This window comes from Peromyscus californicus, unplaced genomic scaffold (assembly GCF_007827085.1).
Source record: "Peromyscus californicus insignis strain IS unplaced genomic scaffold, ASM782708v3 Scaffold_13__1_contigs__length_99412109, whole genome shotgun sequence".
Taxonomy (NCBI): Eukaryota; Metazoa; Chordata; class Mammalia; order Rodentia; family Cricetidae; genus Peromyscus; species Peromyscus californicus.
Window position 1 is genome coordinate 41,672,888 of NW_026294424.1, and position 19,934 is coordinate 41,692,821.

At 38.5% G+C, this 19,934-nt stretch overlaps 1 protein-coding gene across 1 annotated transcript; it reads right to left on the reverse strand.

Annotated features, from left to right (window-relative positions):
• Positions 1 to 18,758: 18,758 nt before the first annotated feature.
• On the reverse strand, positions 18,759 to 19,385 carry LOC128109036 (TGF-beta receptor type-1-like; the record flags this gene model as incomplete). Its single annotated transcript, XM_052736035.1, has 1 exon — positions 18,759 to 19,385. A coding segment is annotated over exon 1 (627 nt), but the record flags the coding sequence as incomplete, so codon positions are not given.
• Positions 19,386 to 19,934: the final 549 nt, after the last annotated feature.

Consider the following 19,934-nt stretch of genomic DNA (forward strand, 5'->3'; position numbering starts at 1 on the left):
TAAACCATTTCACAGTTCTAGTGAGCACTAAGAAAAATCTGTTTCCAAGGTATCCACAGCAGTGGAAAGACTAAAATCATAGTAGTACTTTTCTTAACAGCTCATCAGAGAAAATGGCAGTGCTCAGAAGTCCAACAGAACAAGGGCTCACAAGGATGAGATGCCTCAGGGCCTAACAACACAAGCCTAGTGACCAGTAGACCATTACCCAGAACCCACAGTGGATAGAGAAAACTGACTCTTGAGAGTTATCTGATCTCCACCCTTGTGCTGTAACATGTGCATTATCACACACACACACACACACACACACACACACACACACACACACACACACTTGCATACATCCCCACATACTCATAAATACACATCATGCACACACACACCAAAGTAACAACAACAATAATAATAAAGCTAAATTAAACCTAGTCAGTAAGTGGGGTTCTACATGGCCAAGATAAGAGAGTTCTTTATTACATTAGATTGAAATGGAGAATGTCTTGCATTGTTGCACCTTTTGGAATATCTTGCCCATCTGTTCATTGTGGCTTTTAAGCATTACAGCTGGATAGGTCTGTTGGATGATTTTTGTTCTTTGGCAGATTGTATAGCCCCTTCCTTTGCTATGAGAACTGGTCCTCATTTATTAGCAATAGTTTCTGTCTTTCAAGATGAAAAGAGTTCTGCAGACTGGTTGAAAAGCAATATGGAATTACTGGTAATAAACCATACCCAAATCTTCTTGGGATGATGAGATTTCTATATATTTTTATCACATTTAAGAAATTCTAAAACAGTTTCAGAATGTATTTTATTACCCATTTACAAGCATCATTGATTAGATTTTAGAAAAAAAATCTAGCCTTAGAAGGCTATCTAAAAAGTCATCACATGGCACCTGTGTTGAAATCACTCCTATTGACATCTGTGTATTATAATTGGATTCTTCCAAATTTGGTTGCCCCTTTACTGAAGTAAAATTCCAGTGAAATTCTTTAATCAAATGGTTAATGGCTAAAATGCCATGGAACTTCTGAGTTTTGAAGTTTTGTTGAGTTACAATTACTAAAAAAATAGTTTTTAAATAAGAAATCATTGATATTTGTCACAAAACTCCAAGTAAAAAACTCAACAAATTAAAGAGAGAATGTTCAAATAATAATGCATAATATGTAATTTCAAAATTCTCTTCCTGTGCATTGAAACATTTTGAGAAAATAAATCACTGGTGCTGTTTTTGTTACATAGTAAATTCATATTTAAGAACAGAATGAAGCTGTGTGGGATTGACAAGGCCTAATCTTGAAGCATCTAATTTTGAGACATTAAAAATATAAAAGCAAAAATGTTTTGATGAGCCTTATTGTGCATGTATTTTTAAGACATGTGCATCAAGCAAAGGAAGGAAACCAGTCCCTACATGAGAACAGTCAAACTCCAATTCACATAATTTTCCATGGAAAGAATGCAACTGAGAAAATTGTTCTAAATGAGCAAGTGTGCCAGCTCTCTCAGCACCTGTAGAAAATGACTAGAATAGACTCGAAGTACAATTATGGCCTATATCAGAGCACTAGAATTTCAGCAATTTTGAAACAAATTTCAGCCACATTCTTACTAAGCAAATATTTGATTTTGTTTTTAACAAGTAATTTATTATTTATGTGTGTGTGTGTGTGTGTGTGTGTGTGTGTGTGTGTGTGCATGTGTGTGCATGTGTGTATGTGAGAGAGAAAGATAGAGATAGATGGAGAGAGAGAGAAAGAGAGAGAGAGAGAGAGAGAGAGAAAGAGAGAGAGAGAGAGAGAGAGAGAGAGAGAGAGAGAGAGAGAGAGAGAGAGAGAGAGAGAGAGCGAGCACACACACCATTATCTGGGATTAAGAGAAGCTAGATTTGTCTTCTATCCACTTTAAGTCTAATTGACTTGGTGGCCACTATTCTACTGATGGAAAGACTAAAACTAAAGGTTTTTCTTTTCCTAGGTCCCAGTAGTAGGGACTTGGAGCAGACAGAGATGAACAGTGACCTGCATTTAATGTTCTCCTTTGTATTCCATCCAGGACCTCAGCACATAGAATGGTGTCACCCACACTTGTAGGTGTGTGTGTGTGGGTCTTTCCATATCAATTTATCTAATGGAGAGAGTCCCTCACAGGTGTGTCCTGAGGCTTGTCTCTTAGGGGATTCCAGATCTTGCCAAGTTGACAAGCAATGTTTCAGTGAGGAATGTGAAAACTTGATAAAAGTCAGTTTCCAAGAGCAAACAAAGCTTTATTGACACACAGCACAGGGATTTGCTGATACACACTTTTGGATTTATAGGTTACAAGGCAGTTAAGCCCTTGAGATAGAGTATGCATAGCCCACAAAGCCTAAAATATATACCCTGTAGACAAAGTTCACAGATCCTGGTGCTCTACATTTAAACCCTTCACTTATATTTTGAGGGATACAAATTACAGTTTATGCTCCTCAGTCTTTAGCACATGCCATTATTTCTAGTTTTGAGAGTGAAGCTGTGCTGGGAAGAGGTAACATTACATTCTGGGTCACTGACACTGATAAACTTGTCTCAGAATCCACAAGTATATCTGGGAACAAGGAGACTCCCACTGTTGCAGTGGCCAAATGAAAAGTATCCAGGTAGGTTACCCTGCATATCCTGCCTTGTGCCAGCAACATCTTGGCGATTATCTTAAGCTTCATTCGGCACTTTTTTTTTCTCCTATCACACTTCCAGCTTCATTTTAATATGAGTTTGTCTACTGCTGAGCAGTTCTGTGATTGCATCCTCTTAGCATATGGTGTGTGATGTCATACTGAGCTGTACTAGGACCTCAGCCTTTAGTTTAGCAATATGGGTGATGCCAGATTTTTTTTTTCTAAAGAAAAATTCTGTAATAAAAAAGTTTGTGTTACCAAAATACAAACATGGGTTGGAGAAGGGCTTATGAAGTTCCACCCATAACCAAGGAGCTATTGGCAATTTTTTGGTTGTTACAGCAAGGGAGTCAATTTCTTCAGGGACACAAGCCCTGGGAGGCTACCTGTGTTCCAGTGAATGGTCCTGTGTCAATGCACATACAGGCAAAATTAAGTTGACTCAGTGGGTTATAAAGTAAACACAAAGTTTGGAAGGAAAAGTAGTGGGGCTGCGGTGGGGAGAACTGAAGGAGAGAGCGAGGGGGTAGATTTGATCAAAGCATATTATATACTTATATGGAATTCTCAATAAATTAAAAAAAGCTTGTCCTGAAGGGCTGTGGATTCTATAAGTTGTCCGTATATCTTGAAAAAAATGTTCTAATTGCTATTTCTCTATCCAAGGACTTGTTATTTTTTTAAAAAAAAAAAAACAATTTTAGCATTTATATATCTTTCTTTCCATACACCAGTCTAGTTGATTTTTTTCCCTTTGAGTAAGTACAGTTTTATTATTCACTTTAAAAAATGAAAGGCAGGAGCTGGAGACAGAATTCTGTGACAGAGCACTTACCTGCATGCAGGGTGTGCCCTGAGCGATCCTCAGCACTGTGAAAAATAAATCCATAGTAAATAAATAAATAAATAAATAAATAAATAAATAAATAAATAAATAAATAAATAAATAAATAAATAAATAAACAATGAGAAGTAAATGATAAAGATTTTTAGCTGATGTTTCTCATGTTTAAACTCTGAAAGGTAAACAAAGGGGAACTTCAATTTGACTTGAAATGATTGAGGTAAGCACACTTATACTAGTTTCGTCCCACATGGAAGTGTTTGTGTTTTTCCTTACATGCTTGCTGTTGCAGGAAGCTGCACAGTATATGCTTAGCAAATGCAGCATCTACACAGCTCCCCATGAGCGTGGATATTCAGCAAATGTCACTGTTAGAGACAACTGTCTTTCACCGTGTCAAAAGACTCCAGAGAAAAGTGGTTTTGTTTTGCTTTTTGCTTCTTTGTAGTTTCAGAAATTTCAGTTCAAAGTCACTTGGGGTTTTCTTTGGGGGCCTGTGGTGAGTTAGAGCATTATATTAAGGAGACTAAGAACAGTAGAGCTGCTCGTCTCATAGAAGCTGAGAAATAGTTACAGCATGAAGGAACAGACAGTGTCTCCATTACTCCTGCAGAGCATGCCATTAGTGACCTAACTTCCTCCCACTTAATCTCATCTCTTAAAAGTTCCTTCATCTCCCAATAGCACCACAAGCTTGTGACCAAGCCTTTAACAAATGTTCCCCAGGGGACATTTAAGACTCAAACCACAAGAATTATAAGATATCAGATTAGATTAGAGAATTCAAACAGAAGAGATTTTCCTGAGGCTGAATCTCAGCTATATTTTCTTCTTTATCATTTTCGGTGGCACTTCCTGTGCAAAGAGATCTATGAGTTCACACATCTTCTTGAAGTATGTGAAAAATACAGAACAACTGATCAGGCTGACAAGGGTCTAAAACTCTTTGACATCAGTTGCTTTCACTGTTTTAAGGCAAGTCCATTTGTTGTACCTGATAGTACTTGACATTATGTGTGAATATATTGTAGAGGGAGATAGTCTACATGCTGACATAGCCTTGACCTAAAAATTCTCTGGAAACAAGAATTTCACTTGAATCCACCTATTGCTGTTTTTCTCAGCCGAGGAAGTAAATGTGTTGACATGCACATGCTTGCTCGCCCAGCTAACACTTCCAGAGCACCAGCCATCAAAGCCTTACATTTAAAGATGAATGAAGACATCTTCAATCCCCTTAAGGTACTCAATGTCTAGTACCTAGGCAGGCTTACAAATCAAATGATAAAGGGACAAAACACATGTCATGGAAGATCTATGTACAATGGGTTTTCAGATGCAAATAAATACTTCACAAAAGAGAAAACAGATGCTAAGAACCTAGAAATACATAGGAGTAATGAGGAAAATAAGGACACACAATTTCACTGGGAAATGAGTGTGCAGTAGCTGGTGCTTAATGCTGGTGCCTATAAGTCTTGGTTGTATCTCTTGGTATTTCTTTCCTTGTGTGTTGCCCAACACTCAAATCTGTGCTAGACCTCAGATAAGTGCTGTTTAATGAAATGTGGTAGAACTTTTTGTTTTGTGACTTTCAAGGCTTCTTTTAGAGTCCTTGCTTTTGTGACACTTTTTTGAAGCCAACTCATAGGTGAATATTGATGGATCCCTTATATCATGACAAGCTTGAGCTGTGTGGAGTTGTTGTATAGCAGGAGCCATTATACTGAAGAGTATAAACAGAGCTTTCTCCCCCACCCATCTATTCCCAAGTACCTGAGAGCCATTCCCCAAATTACCAAACAGAGGCTTATATTAAATGCTTGGTTGTTAGCTCAGGCTTATTACTAACTAACTCTTACATTTAAATGAATTCATTCCTATTAATCTGTGTATTGCTACATGGCCATGGATTTACCAGTCCTTTGGCATCTTGCTTCTTGGGCAGCTGGCTCATATATCCCATGGCCATGGATTTACCAGTCCTTTGGCATCTTGCTTCTTGGGCAGCTGGCTCATATATCCCATGGCCATGGATTTACCAGTCCTTTGGCATCTTGCTTCTTGGGCAGCTGGCTCATATATCCCATGGCCATGGATTTACCAGTCCTTTGGCATCTTGCTTCTTGGGCAGCTGGCTCATATATCCCTCTATTCTACCATTTTTCATCCTAGTCTTCAGTTTGATTGTCCTGCCTAACTTCCTGCATGGATACTGGCCAATCAGCATTTTATTAGCAAATGAAAGTAATACATATTCATTTTGTACAGAAGGATCATCCCACAGCAGAAGAGAGCCCAAGACTCTGGGATTGAGGCATATGTGGGAAGAAGAGATCTTGGAAGTACGTTTTCCAGCAGTGGTCACCTTAGCTGGGAATCTGAATTTAAACCCTTCCCCAGTTACCAACATCCAAAAGTACAAGCAAAATAAATGACTGTGTTAAACCCACTAAATTTTGTAGTATTTTTTTACATAGCTATGAACAACCGAATAGAGGATACAAGTACAAACTGCAAAGTGTGAAACAATTCCTTATAACTTATGAACAAGAAGTTTAATATTGTAATAAGGATGAAGAAAATAATTCTAAGGCAAATATATCTGTAAGACTATTTTCAATTACAAGTATATTTGTTCCTTAGAAATGTTCTTCCTTGGAATTATCCTTGTGCTTCTGGCTAAGATCTCAGTTGAATGTTAATTCAAAGTGGACTTCTCTGGCTAGTTCCTATTCCACATGATGTCCAGCCAGAACACTGAACCCTGGCTTTGATATTGTTTCCTCTCTAGGACGCATCACCATTCATACTTATTTGATTATTCATTTTTTTCTTTACCTCTCCCATGAATGCTGAAGAGCATTTCTCCTTTCTCTACTTTCAAAGTAGATAAAACCAATTTATAAATCATTAAATAAAACAGAACCATGATTATAATATTAATATAAACATCAAACTTCTAGATTATGATATTATATGTTTTTACCTTGTGCCCCAAAGAGTCCTTGCTGGAGTGGAATAGCTGATTGTAATGATTCTTAGGACATCAATTTACATGTTTAACACCCAGATCAATGAACCTGAGCAGTGAAAGAGATCTTAGAAACCAATTTCATAGATCAATATTATGTATTAAAGATGAGAAAGTTGAATCTTGATGAATAGGAATAACTTCAATACAATAAAACTTATCAGAGAAAGAATTGGGGGAAAGTCAGGTCCCACTATTCCTCCTGGTGCCATGGCCTTATCCAACCAATAGATTGTATTTTTCTGTTCTCAAATGAAATGATCTTTTATTGTATCAAGCTAGAATAACTAAACCAACTATTTCAAACCCATCTTCTTGATTATTTCACTTTAGAGATATTTTATAGAGGTCCCTATTCTGGAAAGTACACAATTGTTGTGGGATATTTGATCATACTGTGTGAAAATATGTCTCTGTCCTTCCTTGCCTGACTAAGGTACCTTCTGATTGGCTTAATGAAAAACTGAATGGCCAATAACTAGGCAGGAGAGGATAGGCAGGACTTCCAGGCAGAGATAGGAACTCTGGGAAGAAAGAGAGGTGGAGATTCCCCCGCATGTGGTATTATTTTATTTGTATTCTAACAAATAAAGCTTGCCTGGAGATCAGAGGAAAAAGCCAACCACTATATTAAACATAGAGGTCAGGCAGTGGTACCACATGCCTTTAATCCTAGCATTCAGGAGGCAGAGATTCATCTGGATCTCCATGAGTTCAAGGTCACATTGGGAACAAAGGTTGGAGTTGCGGCATATACCTTTAATTCCAACATTAGTTAATCACAGAGATCTGGAGGTCTGTACAGACAGACAGGAAGTGATAGAGCTGGGCAGAAAGAGGAAGTGATGTAGCTAGGTAGAGAGAGAAAGTAAGGTGGCAGGGCACAGAAAGATATATAGGCATGAGTATACAGGAAGTAGCTCTCTCTTGGGCTGATGATTTGCTAGTGGTAAGAACATGGCTGGCTTCTTTCTGCTACTCTGTATCTGGCTCCAGATTTTTTATTAGTAAGACTGCTCAGCAATTCATGTTACACCAACAAGATGCTCAGGAAGTCAGATGTACAGTATGCAGGAAAGGTAATGAAACAGGTGGCAGAATGTAAATTAACATAAACAGGTTAATTTAAGTTTTAAGAGCTAGTTGTGAACAAGGCCAAGCTTTCATACTTAGTGAGAAGTCTCCGTGTGATTATTCAGGAGCTGACAGTCCAAAGAAAGAACTGCTACACACAATTGCTGGAAACAAAATTCCATATGAAACTACAACTTGTGGTTATAAAAAACAGTTATGTGAAGCCAATTTGAATCTCTCTACATAGAATCTATGATAAGCCCAGGCTAGGTCTCGCTGTCACATGGGTCAGCTTGTGGGATCTGTATGTGGTTGGAAGTATATTTAGGACCATTTTTAAAATGCAGGCAATGAGGCATTGTCTGGACAACATGTTGAGAGATTGTGGAGCAGAAATTTAAATTTTGGTTGTCTCTCCAGAGAGTATCTTCTAACTACAAATGACGTTCTTCCCTATTGACAACAGAGGAGCATGGTGTATAGTGGACAGGGCAATCATGTTGAAGAAATTGCCCTGGACCATGACTTGAATGGATTAGCAGAAACTTGCAACTTACACTGCTCAATATTTCTCCTCCAAGAATGACTGCATTATTTCATTCTAATGAAAGTTTCTATTTCTTTTCCTTGCTCAGATTCATGCTTTAGTAAACCTACCCTGGAATGGATTCTTCTACCCTCTTCATTCCTCCACTTACTCTATAGGGTCAGGTAGCCTGTTCTCCATCTGAGCATCAAGCATTTATACCAGAGTGTGCCTGTGGCTTTGCCTGCTTTGCTAGGCAAGGTGGTGCTTCCCTGATGCAGTAGACCACTAGTCTATATGGCCATCATTTTAGTTGATTGTCACTTCTCTCACCTACGATGGTTGCAGAGCTAAATTAAAGCACATATAGCTGTTTTCTGCTACACACAGGTCACAGATTGCTCATTGTGTATAAACCCTTGTGTAATGGTTTACTTTGTCATCTAACCACAGATAGGGACATAAAATTTGTCTTCTGCTTGACTGAATTAGCTGAAATGTTACATCTCATCTTGTCCCTTGGACTAGAATTATCTATCATTCAGCATTTTGGTCCATAAACCTTCAGAATTGAACCAAATCATTACACCCTTTTTGGTTCCAATTTTCTCTCCTCTCCTCTCCTCTCCTCTCCTCTCCTCTCCTCTCCTCTCCTCTCCTCTCCTCTCCTCTCCTCTCCTCTCCTCTCCTCTCCTCTCCTCTCCTCTCCTCTCCTCTCTCCTGTCTCCTTTCTCCTTTTCCTTTCTTTTCACTGTTTAATGAATTTTATCATATATCCCTCCATTATTCTTCAGAATCGTAAGGAATACATACTGAAATTTTATTCATTACACCAAAGACTAGAACCTGAGCGTGTATTCTTGCTTGCCTCTGTCTTGTTCTTTTTAAAGTCCATTGAGATGCTTATCATCACAGATATATTTTCTTGTCAATAAATTTTAAAATCTTGCATAGATTTGCAATGAAGGAGGAGTTTGAATCAAATTTATAGGTAAAACCATTCCCTAGTTTTGGCTGAAATTGACATAATCATACTGATTTACAGTAACATTTTCATAAATTTGATTCCAATGATTCATAGCAGTCTAGGAGATTAGATATTGGTGTTTTAAATTACAAATGAGAAACTAGACTCAGATAGTTTATGTTGAAGCCTTCAGAGAAGTCTGACTGAAGCTCAAGTAAGTTTCTTCTTAGAGCTAAGCTTAAATCAGAGTGTCCAGGGGCAAGGAATAGAACACCAGATAAAGGGAATTGCATTCAGGCTTGATTGCTTCTTTATCAGTAACTCTGGGCATTCATACACAGAACTTCCATTTGCCAGCTGCACAACAGAATAATAATTTTTCTGCAAAGTCATTGATTATGTGACATTAAAACAATATTGGAAAATTCATAAATGTTCTCTATGTACCATATGCTATTATTTTCTATATCTAGTTCTCTCTTCATTGCCTGTAAGCTGGTTAAGGTTTCAAATGATTCTGAAATTAAAATATATTAATGATATGGACTAATGGATTTGAAAAGCTCACTCACATAATGCCTGCCTTCTCTCAGTATTCAAACATTAAATACAATTTCTCCTTTTCTTCACTGGCTCTGAAACAATGGGGTTATTTTGAGATCTTGGAGAATGATAATTTATGTCAGAATTGAATTTGGGGTTATAAGAGGATATTTTATGATCAGAGGTGGCATTCACCTCTGTGCTATCCCATAAGATCTTACAAAAGCTTGTAGTATTTCATATTACTAATACATCTTCAATTTACCATATGGGACAAATTTGAAGAGAATGGTTCAGTGATGATTCTGTGATAACCTCTTATTCTAAACTGTCGAGGAAAGTGCTGAACAGCACAGTGTGTATGTCTGAAGGTCATCAATAGTGCTCATATTAGTAATTTTTCAATACTTTGTGGGTCAGAGAAGTGTTTCTTAATTCTAACAATTGTAGGAATCAGTGAGGCATTCATAAAATGAAAGTGCTGATTCCATAGTTTGGAGTGAAATTCTGCACTTCTACCAAGAGCTCAAGGGATATTGATAGTGTATAGTTTGTAGGTTAAAATCTGAGTAACATAACACTGAACATTCATTAATTTAAGAGCTTAGGCTATAGATATTCATAGGAGCTCCTATCTAGTAAGGCCAGAACCAAGGCCTACAGTGTTGAATAAAGGTAATTCTGGCAGCGTGATTTGTTTTAGATCTATCAAAATGTATTGTGATCATGAAAGTTGTGATTTATTTGGGTTCAGTCTACTTTGCATCACACAAAATTTTTTATACCATCTTCCCAGTTTATGCTGCAGCGATCCTCAGACTACAGTTCTTTGGCAATGATATCTATCCATGGGGGGTATTTCCTTTGTTTAAGAGCTTTATTTAATTTCACATACCGAGGAAACAGCTGCTTACACTTAAAGACCTGCTGCCTACTGGGAAACTTCCAGAAAACTGTAGTTCTGTGGTTCTGAGAGGAGCAATTTTGCGCCCCCAACTGGTGATGTTTGACTATATTGAGAGAGATTTTTGTCGCAACTTAGGTACATTGTCATTGGCATCTACTAAACAGCAGTGAAGAATAGTGATCAACACTCTACAACACAAAGGAATTACAAAATGTTTTTTGCAATATAGAGTGTCTCTCCATAAACATCCCAGACATTGTGGTTGGGGCACCTCTAGGTTTAAATGGCCAATTTTAGATTCCTTTTGATTGCTTCTATTCTGTTCAGTCACACTTAGTTTTCCCTCTTTGGAAAAAAAAATAAACTCAGGGCTTTACACATATTAAACAAATGATCACTTATATTGACTATTGAGTTTTATACCAAGATCCTCATTTTTTAAAAATCCATTTTTTATTCATCATAGGTTCTCAGAACAATTGTATCTTCGATCTATTTCCTCAGAACCACTATGCATACATATGTGTGTATGTATATGTATATAATATATCCATATAGGTAATTATTATATGTGATGTATACACAGACAAAAACTATAGAAAATATATAAACATATCCTTAAATATAACTGGATTTACAATTTATAAATAAACTCAAATTCAGTGTGTTGTGGAGGACAGATAGGCTAATCTAAGAACGCAGACAGATTCATAGACTTTGGCTTAGGGTGAGATGTTACTCTGGTCTGCAAGGCATACTATCAAGTCATCAATCACCGACTGTAGGAACAAAAATCCATTTATCGTTTGCCAATTGGAAGAAATACAATTGACTGGAACCAGCTGGCTTTGGCCTCTCTGTGAGGCTGTGACCCATTTAATCAGTTTGGAATGCATCCATAACTTTGAAGGTGGGTCAGGAAAGATGGCAAGCATGGACAGAGTCAGCTAAGACCAACATGCTCCCCATTTAAAGTGTTTGATGGAAGAGACACTATAATTAAAAAAGAAAGAAAGAAAAAAGCTATGTGAGCGAGGTCAAGGCTAAGAGTAGGAAGATGGGCTATTCTTTATGATTTCAAAAACTGACAAAGTATGTTTAGTTTGGAAAGACCTGAAAAACCTCACATAACTCACCCTGTGTTCTATTTCACCAGCAGTGTGGGGAATAATGAAATCTGCAGTTCCTGGTTTGTGTCTGTCGTCTACACCATTCCAGGGACAGTAATCCTGGGCAGTGTCTTTCAGCTGGAGACATTTCCCTTGAGAGATGGAGTTATTAACAGGACCTACATATGAAAGTGCATGGACTTTCTCCTGCCTGGTTTTGATTTTTCCTTCTTAATGCAATTTCATGGATCTCTTTGAAAACAGACCAAGGAGAGAAGATCTTCATTGCTCATGCTTTCCAAATTTGCTCCGTAAATTGAATTTCTGTACCATGTGTGAAACTTAGATCTAATAGACAGGAATGTTCTCTTGGATTTCTGTGGAATATTACTTCTGAAGAACACTTCTTCCTAGATTTATTTTATTTTTACCTCACTACAGTGATTTATCTGCTTTACCATTGCTCTAAATTGCAACCCCTTCATACTCTTAATTTCAACCATCATCCTGTGTTTTAGTGTTTACTTCTTTTTATATCCAATTTAATGTTTTCTGAATCCCATTAAAACTTAAATCCACTGGCCCTTCATTTCAGTGTCATTCTTTGTTTCATAACTTCATTTAATTTGCAGCAATTTCCATGTATGTTTCTCATGCTCTTTCATATTCCCTTGATGCCTCTGTGGTTCTCTCCTTGAATTGTACTAGTCTGACTGAATCCAAGCTCTGGGTAATTCCAACTTTCTTCCTTTGATACATAGAGACTTGAACAGCTGAAGGTGCATGGTAAAAACTCCCTTTCTCCTTCTCTTATACTCATAAATACCCCTGTCTTCTCATCTTCTTAGATTTATGACCAATAACCTTTTACCTCCTAACACTGCATCAAAATCCAACTGAACTCTCTAGACCAATGTTTGGCAATTGTTGTCTGTAAATGGCCATAGAGCAAGTAATACAAACTTTGCAGCCATACCTTTTATTTCACAGTTCGGCCATCATAGCAAAAAAAGAAAAAAAAATGGATTCAATTTAAATGAATGGGTGAATGAGTGTGGCTTTCTTCCAACAAAATTATTTACAGAAACAGTCAGTAAGCTAGACTTGGACCACAAACTGTGGTTTGATTGTCATGCTTTAAATGAACCACTCTCCTATCCTACACAATTTGCTATCTTCTCTCTGTCCTCAAGCCTTCTACATACACTCCTCACCCTTGCCTAGTTCTTTCGATTAACTTTGCTCTCTGTTGTTTTTAAACATCAGAAGAATTAGAAGAGAGGATTTCCATGTCCCATGTTTCCTGGAAGCATGCCTATACTCTTCTACATTCCCTCCTTTAACTGTGAATGAAATACTCTGCTCCTCTCTGAGGCTATCACTACCCTCTCCTCAGTCCCTATAACTGTAATCTGTTTCTTTCCATCTACTGCAAGGACAGTTTTAGCAATCTACCCCTCTCTTTCATGCAATATTATTTGCTCTTTCAAGCATTATTTATGTCAGCATTCTGTACTTGTTACCATCTATAAAGAGGAAAGAACAGAAAAAGGAAAAATGCATCCATCAACTTCATATTCCTTTTCTGCTCCAGTCCCATGTATCTGATCTAATAGTTACTGCAGTGAGCTCTTTGTTATTATCTCCCTTCACTTTTCTCTCATGTCTTGAACCTGTGTCCATCCAGTTTCCATCACCACCATCCCATCAGTGCAAGATACCTCTGTGGAACTATCCCTGCCACTTCCTCATTTTACACTCTGGTGTTCACACTTTCAGACTTCCTTTCAAGGCCAGAAATGTGAGAAAATATATCATTACCTCCTCTTCCCTGTCATCCTAACATGTCTCCTGGAATCAACTTCTTTATTTTTAGATAGGGTCTTGTGTAGCCTAGGTTGGGCTCAGACTCACTACATAGCTAAACGTAGCCTTTAACTTCTGCTCTTTCTGGCTCTACTTTCATGTACTGGCATTACAGATGTGTACAGCCTTGCCTGCCTGGGAATCTACTCTTGATGTCTCTAGCTATCCCATTTGCTCACTGTTTCAGTCTGGATGTCAGGAATCATCTTTTCAGGGAGCTTCCTAGTCACAACATAGACAGACAAGCTGACAAACGCACTTTCATTTGAGAGTTCTGCCTTGTTCTCATAGTACTTTCCACAAAATCTTCATGTGCTTATATTTATAAATGTTATTGTCATTGCCTCTCACCACAAGGGGGTAAGTCCCACAACTACAAAGGTGCTATCCAGTTCCCTGTCATACTCCCCATACTGGGTAGTTTTTAGCATACCTGGAGAGGTAGCTTACACTGAGTAAATGATCAGTGAATAAGTCTTTGAAAGTCTCCCTACCCAAGTAATCATATTCTATAACCTACATAACCACTTGAGAATGTAGTCCTCTTATCTGCACAGAATCTTAAAAATCAGGGTAGATAACTGACCTGTGCAAAACACAGGTACAAAGCAAGTTTTCAGTTTCTGTTTATCAATGTAAATATGGAAGTCTGATGGAATCCCATCTCATTCTCTCATGGGGCTTCTTCTACTAGAAAACTCTTGGTAATTTAAAAGAGTTTGTATTGTGTTTATACGTGTGTGTGTGTGTGTGTGTGTGTGTGTGTGTGTGTGTGTGTGTGTGTGTGTACCACACATGCAGTTCATGTGGAGGTCAGAGACCAGCTTGCTGGAATTAGTGCTATCTTTCTACTCTGTATGTCCTGGGGATTGAACTCGGGTCTTCAGATTTAATGGCAAGTACCTTTAGTTCTTGAGCCTTCTTGTTGGCTCTATAAATTTCTAGTGTTATTTTCCCCATCTATCATTTTATCTGATCAAAACTCTTGACTGGTATCCATGCTAATTTTTTAAAAAAAGATGCATACCTGAATTTTCACAAGCTGCCACATTTGCATCCCTTCTTCACTTTATATAAATTATATATTCCGTACCTAAGATGTGTTAGCATCTTGATGGAACATTCTCTGTTGTCTGTGAATTCTGCACCTCCTTTATATGTTCTCACAGTACTGTGCGGCCTTCATTACAATGTTTAGTACTATAATTTTTATCTGTTTAGTACAAGGCATGTCTTAAATATGTTATCTCCTTTAATTGTTCTAACTAGCTAATATTAATAAAATTAATTTTTAGAGCAGACATGCACTTTGTTGCATATATGATTTTACTTAATTGTCACATGCTAGGAGGTACATGCAGCTTTATGATAATTTTAAAGACTAAAAGGAAACAAACAAGAGAGTCTCCTGAGATCCCCATGGCAACTGCAGCTACTAAGTGTCCAAGTGTGGACATTCTCACACCCACATATGCTTGATTTTGGTGACCACATTCTTAGTATTTATTATTAACTATTAACTCATGCTAATTTTCCATAAAGGATAGAAGAAATAAGCACTAGAAAAATGAGTAAAACACCACACTCAATTTCCATCATTCAATCTATTTTGGCCTTCTGTCAGAACACAACTAATTGTGTTCATTTCTTTAATAATGATCATGTCAATCTTGAGGAAAGCAACACAAGTCACTGGGCATCTTCTACAGCACCTCACTGGCCCCCCTTCCCAAGATTATCTCACTCGCTTGGCCATTGATGGACTCAGTGATCACTGGTTGGTTAGTCCTTTCAGACCTCTGAACGTGAAAGAATGGGTAAATTGCTGAGGTAGAAGAATGCTGACATGACGTCTGAGGGCCTGTGTGGCAGTGGCTCCAGCAGTCACTGGTTGTTGTTTCGTGCTGAATGAAGGAGTCACTGTATGAATCAGTTCTTCTGCAAAATGGGGTTAATCCTGTGTCTTGGAAAATTAAATTAGTCAGTATGTGTCGCATGCTTAAGAAAGTATTTGGAGTTGCGGTTAGTGATTTTAACCTCCCTTTGGAAATGACATATAGGTGACATCCTTCAGACGTTGTTCCCCTGAGGCTGATTATTTCTTTGACATATGAATTCAGGGAACAAATACCTAAGAAGCCAAACCAAACCAGACAAAAAACCAACTACCAAATAACTAGAACACCTCATCAGCTCAAGTAAATGTTATTTACTTGGCTGTTATTTTTCACGGAGCAGACTGGTGGGGTATTTTGTTTTTGTGCTTTTTTTCAGAGGCTGGAGAACATTGCACAGACATCATAAAACCTGACAAATCAATTTTGAATTTGGGGAGATGGAATTTGTAATGTCTTGGCCCATGACTGCAGGGTGTACAAAGGATTCTCTTGTTGACCAAACATTATTACTGTGGACAACAGTGACCACACTGATTTTCTTTGACTTTTGGCATATCCTGCCTTATCTGGTTTTTTCCGGATGCTGCATTCCTTGTGTGTATAGGAGCACAAATCACAAACAAGATAGCTTTCAGCTGAGCCTTTTCACCTTCTTATTTTCTCCACCTCTTCCTCTTCTTCCTCCTCTTTCTCTCCTTATCTTTTTCCCTAATGCATAACAAAAGAGCTTAATAAATCACTTTGAGTAGCTGTGACACGTGATTGTGCAATGAATATGCACAAAACTAGAATAAGACTAGAGGTTACATAAGGTCTAAATGAGAAACACAAGTGATTCCAATGAAAACTATTTTGTTTTGTAAACAATATAAAGAAGTGAGAGTTACTCTTTCTAGGAATTTTTTTTTTTGGGGGGGGAGGGCGTTTGACACAAGGTCTCTCTGTGTAGCTTTGGAGCCTGTCCTGGAACTCACTCTGTAGTCCAGGCTGGCCTTGAACTCACAGAGATCCGCCTGCCTCTGCCTCCTAAGTGCTGTGATTAAAGGCATGTGCCACCACCGCCCAGCGGAATTCTTTTTACTTAAAACCTAATGATATTGCAACAGCTGGAGGTCCTTGGTGAAAACGTTTGTCAGTTTTCAGCTAAGCACTGCTTGACAGTCTAGGTAGGCATTCCTCGAGAAGATGGATTGTAATACTTTTATATATGTGTGTTTCATGGTTTGGGCCTCGCATCACCATCACTAGCTGTCATTAACTACTCACAGAGAAGGATTAATTCTCCTGCTAATCACTCCAAACCACAGAGGCCTTTGTCTTTGATAAACGTCCAGCCAATGTTGCTCATCACCTCTGAGGTTTTGAAGCTACAACTGTGCACTAAGATGAGGGTGCAGTTCAGGAGCAGAACGGACTAGAAGCCCACATGGAAGCCTCTACCATCTCTTTTCCCTCCTTGTCACACCCAAGCCTTTCCAGAGCATGTCCTACTTAGCAATTTTATCCCATCCATTCTTTTGCTACTCACAATGTTTTGTTGGAGGATTTATTAAGGCAACTCCACGTAGTTAAAAGGGAGGTTTATTTGGGGGTTTAACTTACAACAAGTAAAGTATAGGCTACAGGATCTGGGAGAGGTGAAGTGTAGTCCAGTGGTGTTCACTGGAGAACTCTGCTTGGTCTACCATCCAACATCCAGGATTTCCAGGAACCAAGAGAGTCAGCACATCTGGATCTCGGGTCTTAAGGACTCCCATGTCGGCCCCACCTCAGGGGCAGGCCATAGGTAGGTGTGACAGTTACCGGAAGCCACAATGGGGGTAGTACTTCCAGGTCAAAGCTGGAACAGCTACCCACTATAATGTTTCTCTCTGAACTACCTTATCAGGTTGTATCTGAAGCAGAGAACCCACAGACCCATAAAGTATTTGTATATGGAGTAAACGTCATTCTTGCAAGTGCCAGATTGTGGTTGATACATTGTACGTCCCAATAAACTTATCTGGAGGTTAGAGAAGCAGAACAAACCACAGCCAACCTCACCTTGCCAACTCCTCAGCTGATCTTGTTTCCTCAGACTGAAAGCCTCTGAGTTCTCACCTGAAAATGGATCTATACCTTTCTGCTTCCTGCCATCATTTCCTGGGATTAAAGGCATGTGTCCTTCCCAAGCAAAGACATGAGATCTCAAGTGCTGGGAATAAAGGTGTGTGCCACCATTCCCAGTGTGGCCTTGAACTCACAGAGATTCAGACGGATCTTTGCCTCCAGTGTGATAGAATAAAACGTGTGTGTTACCACAGCCTAACTTCTATGTTTAATATAGTGGCTGCTCTGTTCTCTAACCCCTAGATAAGTTTATTGGGGTGTACAATATATCAACCACATTTCCCCTCTTTTGTCTAAAATAAAAGTTATAACTAATATAAGAAAAACTATATGCAATAAGTACAATAAGTATGTACAATATATAGTCAAGACTTGCATTAACAATGTCCAGTCTATTAACATTTGACAAATTCAGACAAAAATTTTCATTATTTATTCTATTTTGGTGAGTTCAATACAAAGTTTATAAACAATATATAAAAATCCAATCCAATATAAAGTATTTAAAACAAGTAGTTCCTCTTTAAAAGTAGATTTAATAATCTACCTTTTATCTTATCATATCCATATTCTCTTTTTTGTTTTTCAGAATGGATTCAATAATCTACCCTTTATTCTATCAGTTCTATATTTTTTAGAGTACATTCAGTAATCTAATTCTTATCTATATCCTCTTTTTTTCTTTTTCTCTTTTCTTTTTCAAACAAAACCCCTGAATCTAATCTCCTTGTTTAGCTTTTTTTCCCTGACCATTATCAATTAACAACTTGTAACCAACCATCCTAAACCATGCTAATTATCCATAAGCCATTGAGTGACCAAAAACCACCCACTCCACCTTTTTGGGAATGTGGGCATCATTTTTCTTAAAATTACTTCCTGCTGTTGGGGCTGAAGACATCTTTGGGTTAATTGTCAAGTCCTGGGAGAGTTAGCCGTATCATTAGTCCAGTCTCTGCATAATACAAAAGTGCAGGGCTTGTCTCAAGTCCTTGCTTGAGTAGTCTGTGAGGCTGGATCATCTCAGCTAGTCATCTTGAAATTGTCCTGAGTAGTTTGTAGTCCAAAGCAGATCTTTGGGTGATGTTTGTCAGCTTAATGGCATTATCATTGTCCTAATCAAATCATCATTGTGGGGTCCCATCTTCTTTTTGGAGACTTCAAAGTCACTGTTAGGTGTAGTCCTGGTTCCCTGCAGAAAACTTTTTTTGTGTGTGTCTACTCTGTGGTTTGGAGCAATATCAATTGTATGTGTGGCAGAATCCTGTCTCATAGCCAGTCCCAAGTTTGTAATACAACAGGTTCCATTATTCCTCACCAAGATAGTCTTTGATTTCAAATCTCCGTGAGCAATAGCTGGCTTTCCTTGGGTACCAACAATCTCCATGTGAAGATGGGCAAGATTGTCTGCCATGGACAGAGAGAGTTTGGTCATCCCTTCCACTGTAACACTGTATCTGTTTGAGTAATCGAAAAGGGGTCCATGCTCAAGGTAATCAGACACCAGCCACAGCTGAGTCCATGTGCCATTGTCTTTGTTGTCTGCTACTACAAATCCTAGGATGTTCTCATGGCGTAACATCACAGTTTGATAAAACTCTGCCTCTTGGAACCACAAACGTTCTTTCGTAGGAGAGAATATCTTCACAGCAACTTCTTCTCCCCACCACTTGCCTAGACAAACTTCTTCAAACTGATCTTTACCAACGCTTTCTTGTAACACGATGGTCCTGGCAATTCTTCTCTGAACGAGCAGAGGTAAACCCTTCATCCCCGGTAGCAGCGTTGCCACCACCAACACAATGAGAATCAGCTGACAACACAGAGCAGCAGCCACAGCGTCCATGGTTCCACTGCCAACATTTGGGGCCTGGCCCCAGCCACAGCTTCTCCTCAGGAAGCCTCCCATGCTGGCCTTGAACTCAGGATCCTCCTGCCTCTGCCTCCTTTAACAAATCCTACTGGCATGTGCCACCACAACCAGCCACTTGCAGCTTGGGCCTGAGCTGGGGACTGCAAGGCCACAGGCAAGTGTCTTTTTGATGAATTTGTTCCACCAACGTTGGGTCACCAGATTTATGTGAACTTCATTTTTTGCAAATGCCAGATGATTTAACCTCACTTTAGAGTTGAGAGATACTGTGCTAGAGCAGCAATTCCCACAGGATGTTGACAGGGGTACAAGGGCTCTTTTAAAGGTAGTAAGTTAAAAGACTTTGATTTTTCAGGAATTGGACTGTATATAATAGCATAAGAATGATCGCTCTCTTTCCTATTTATTTTTTCAGTACTACTATTTTAGAGGGAGTTGGAGTTTAAATACAGATATTTAACACTCCTGAATCCACATGTTTCTGATTTTTGCATAGAGGAAGGATGGAGTCAAGATCTTTTT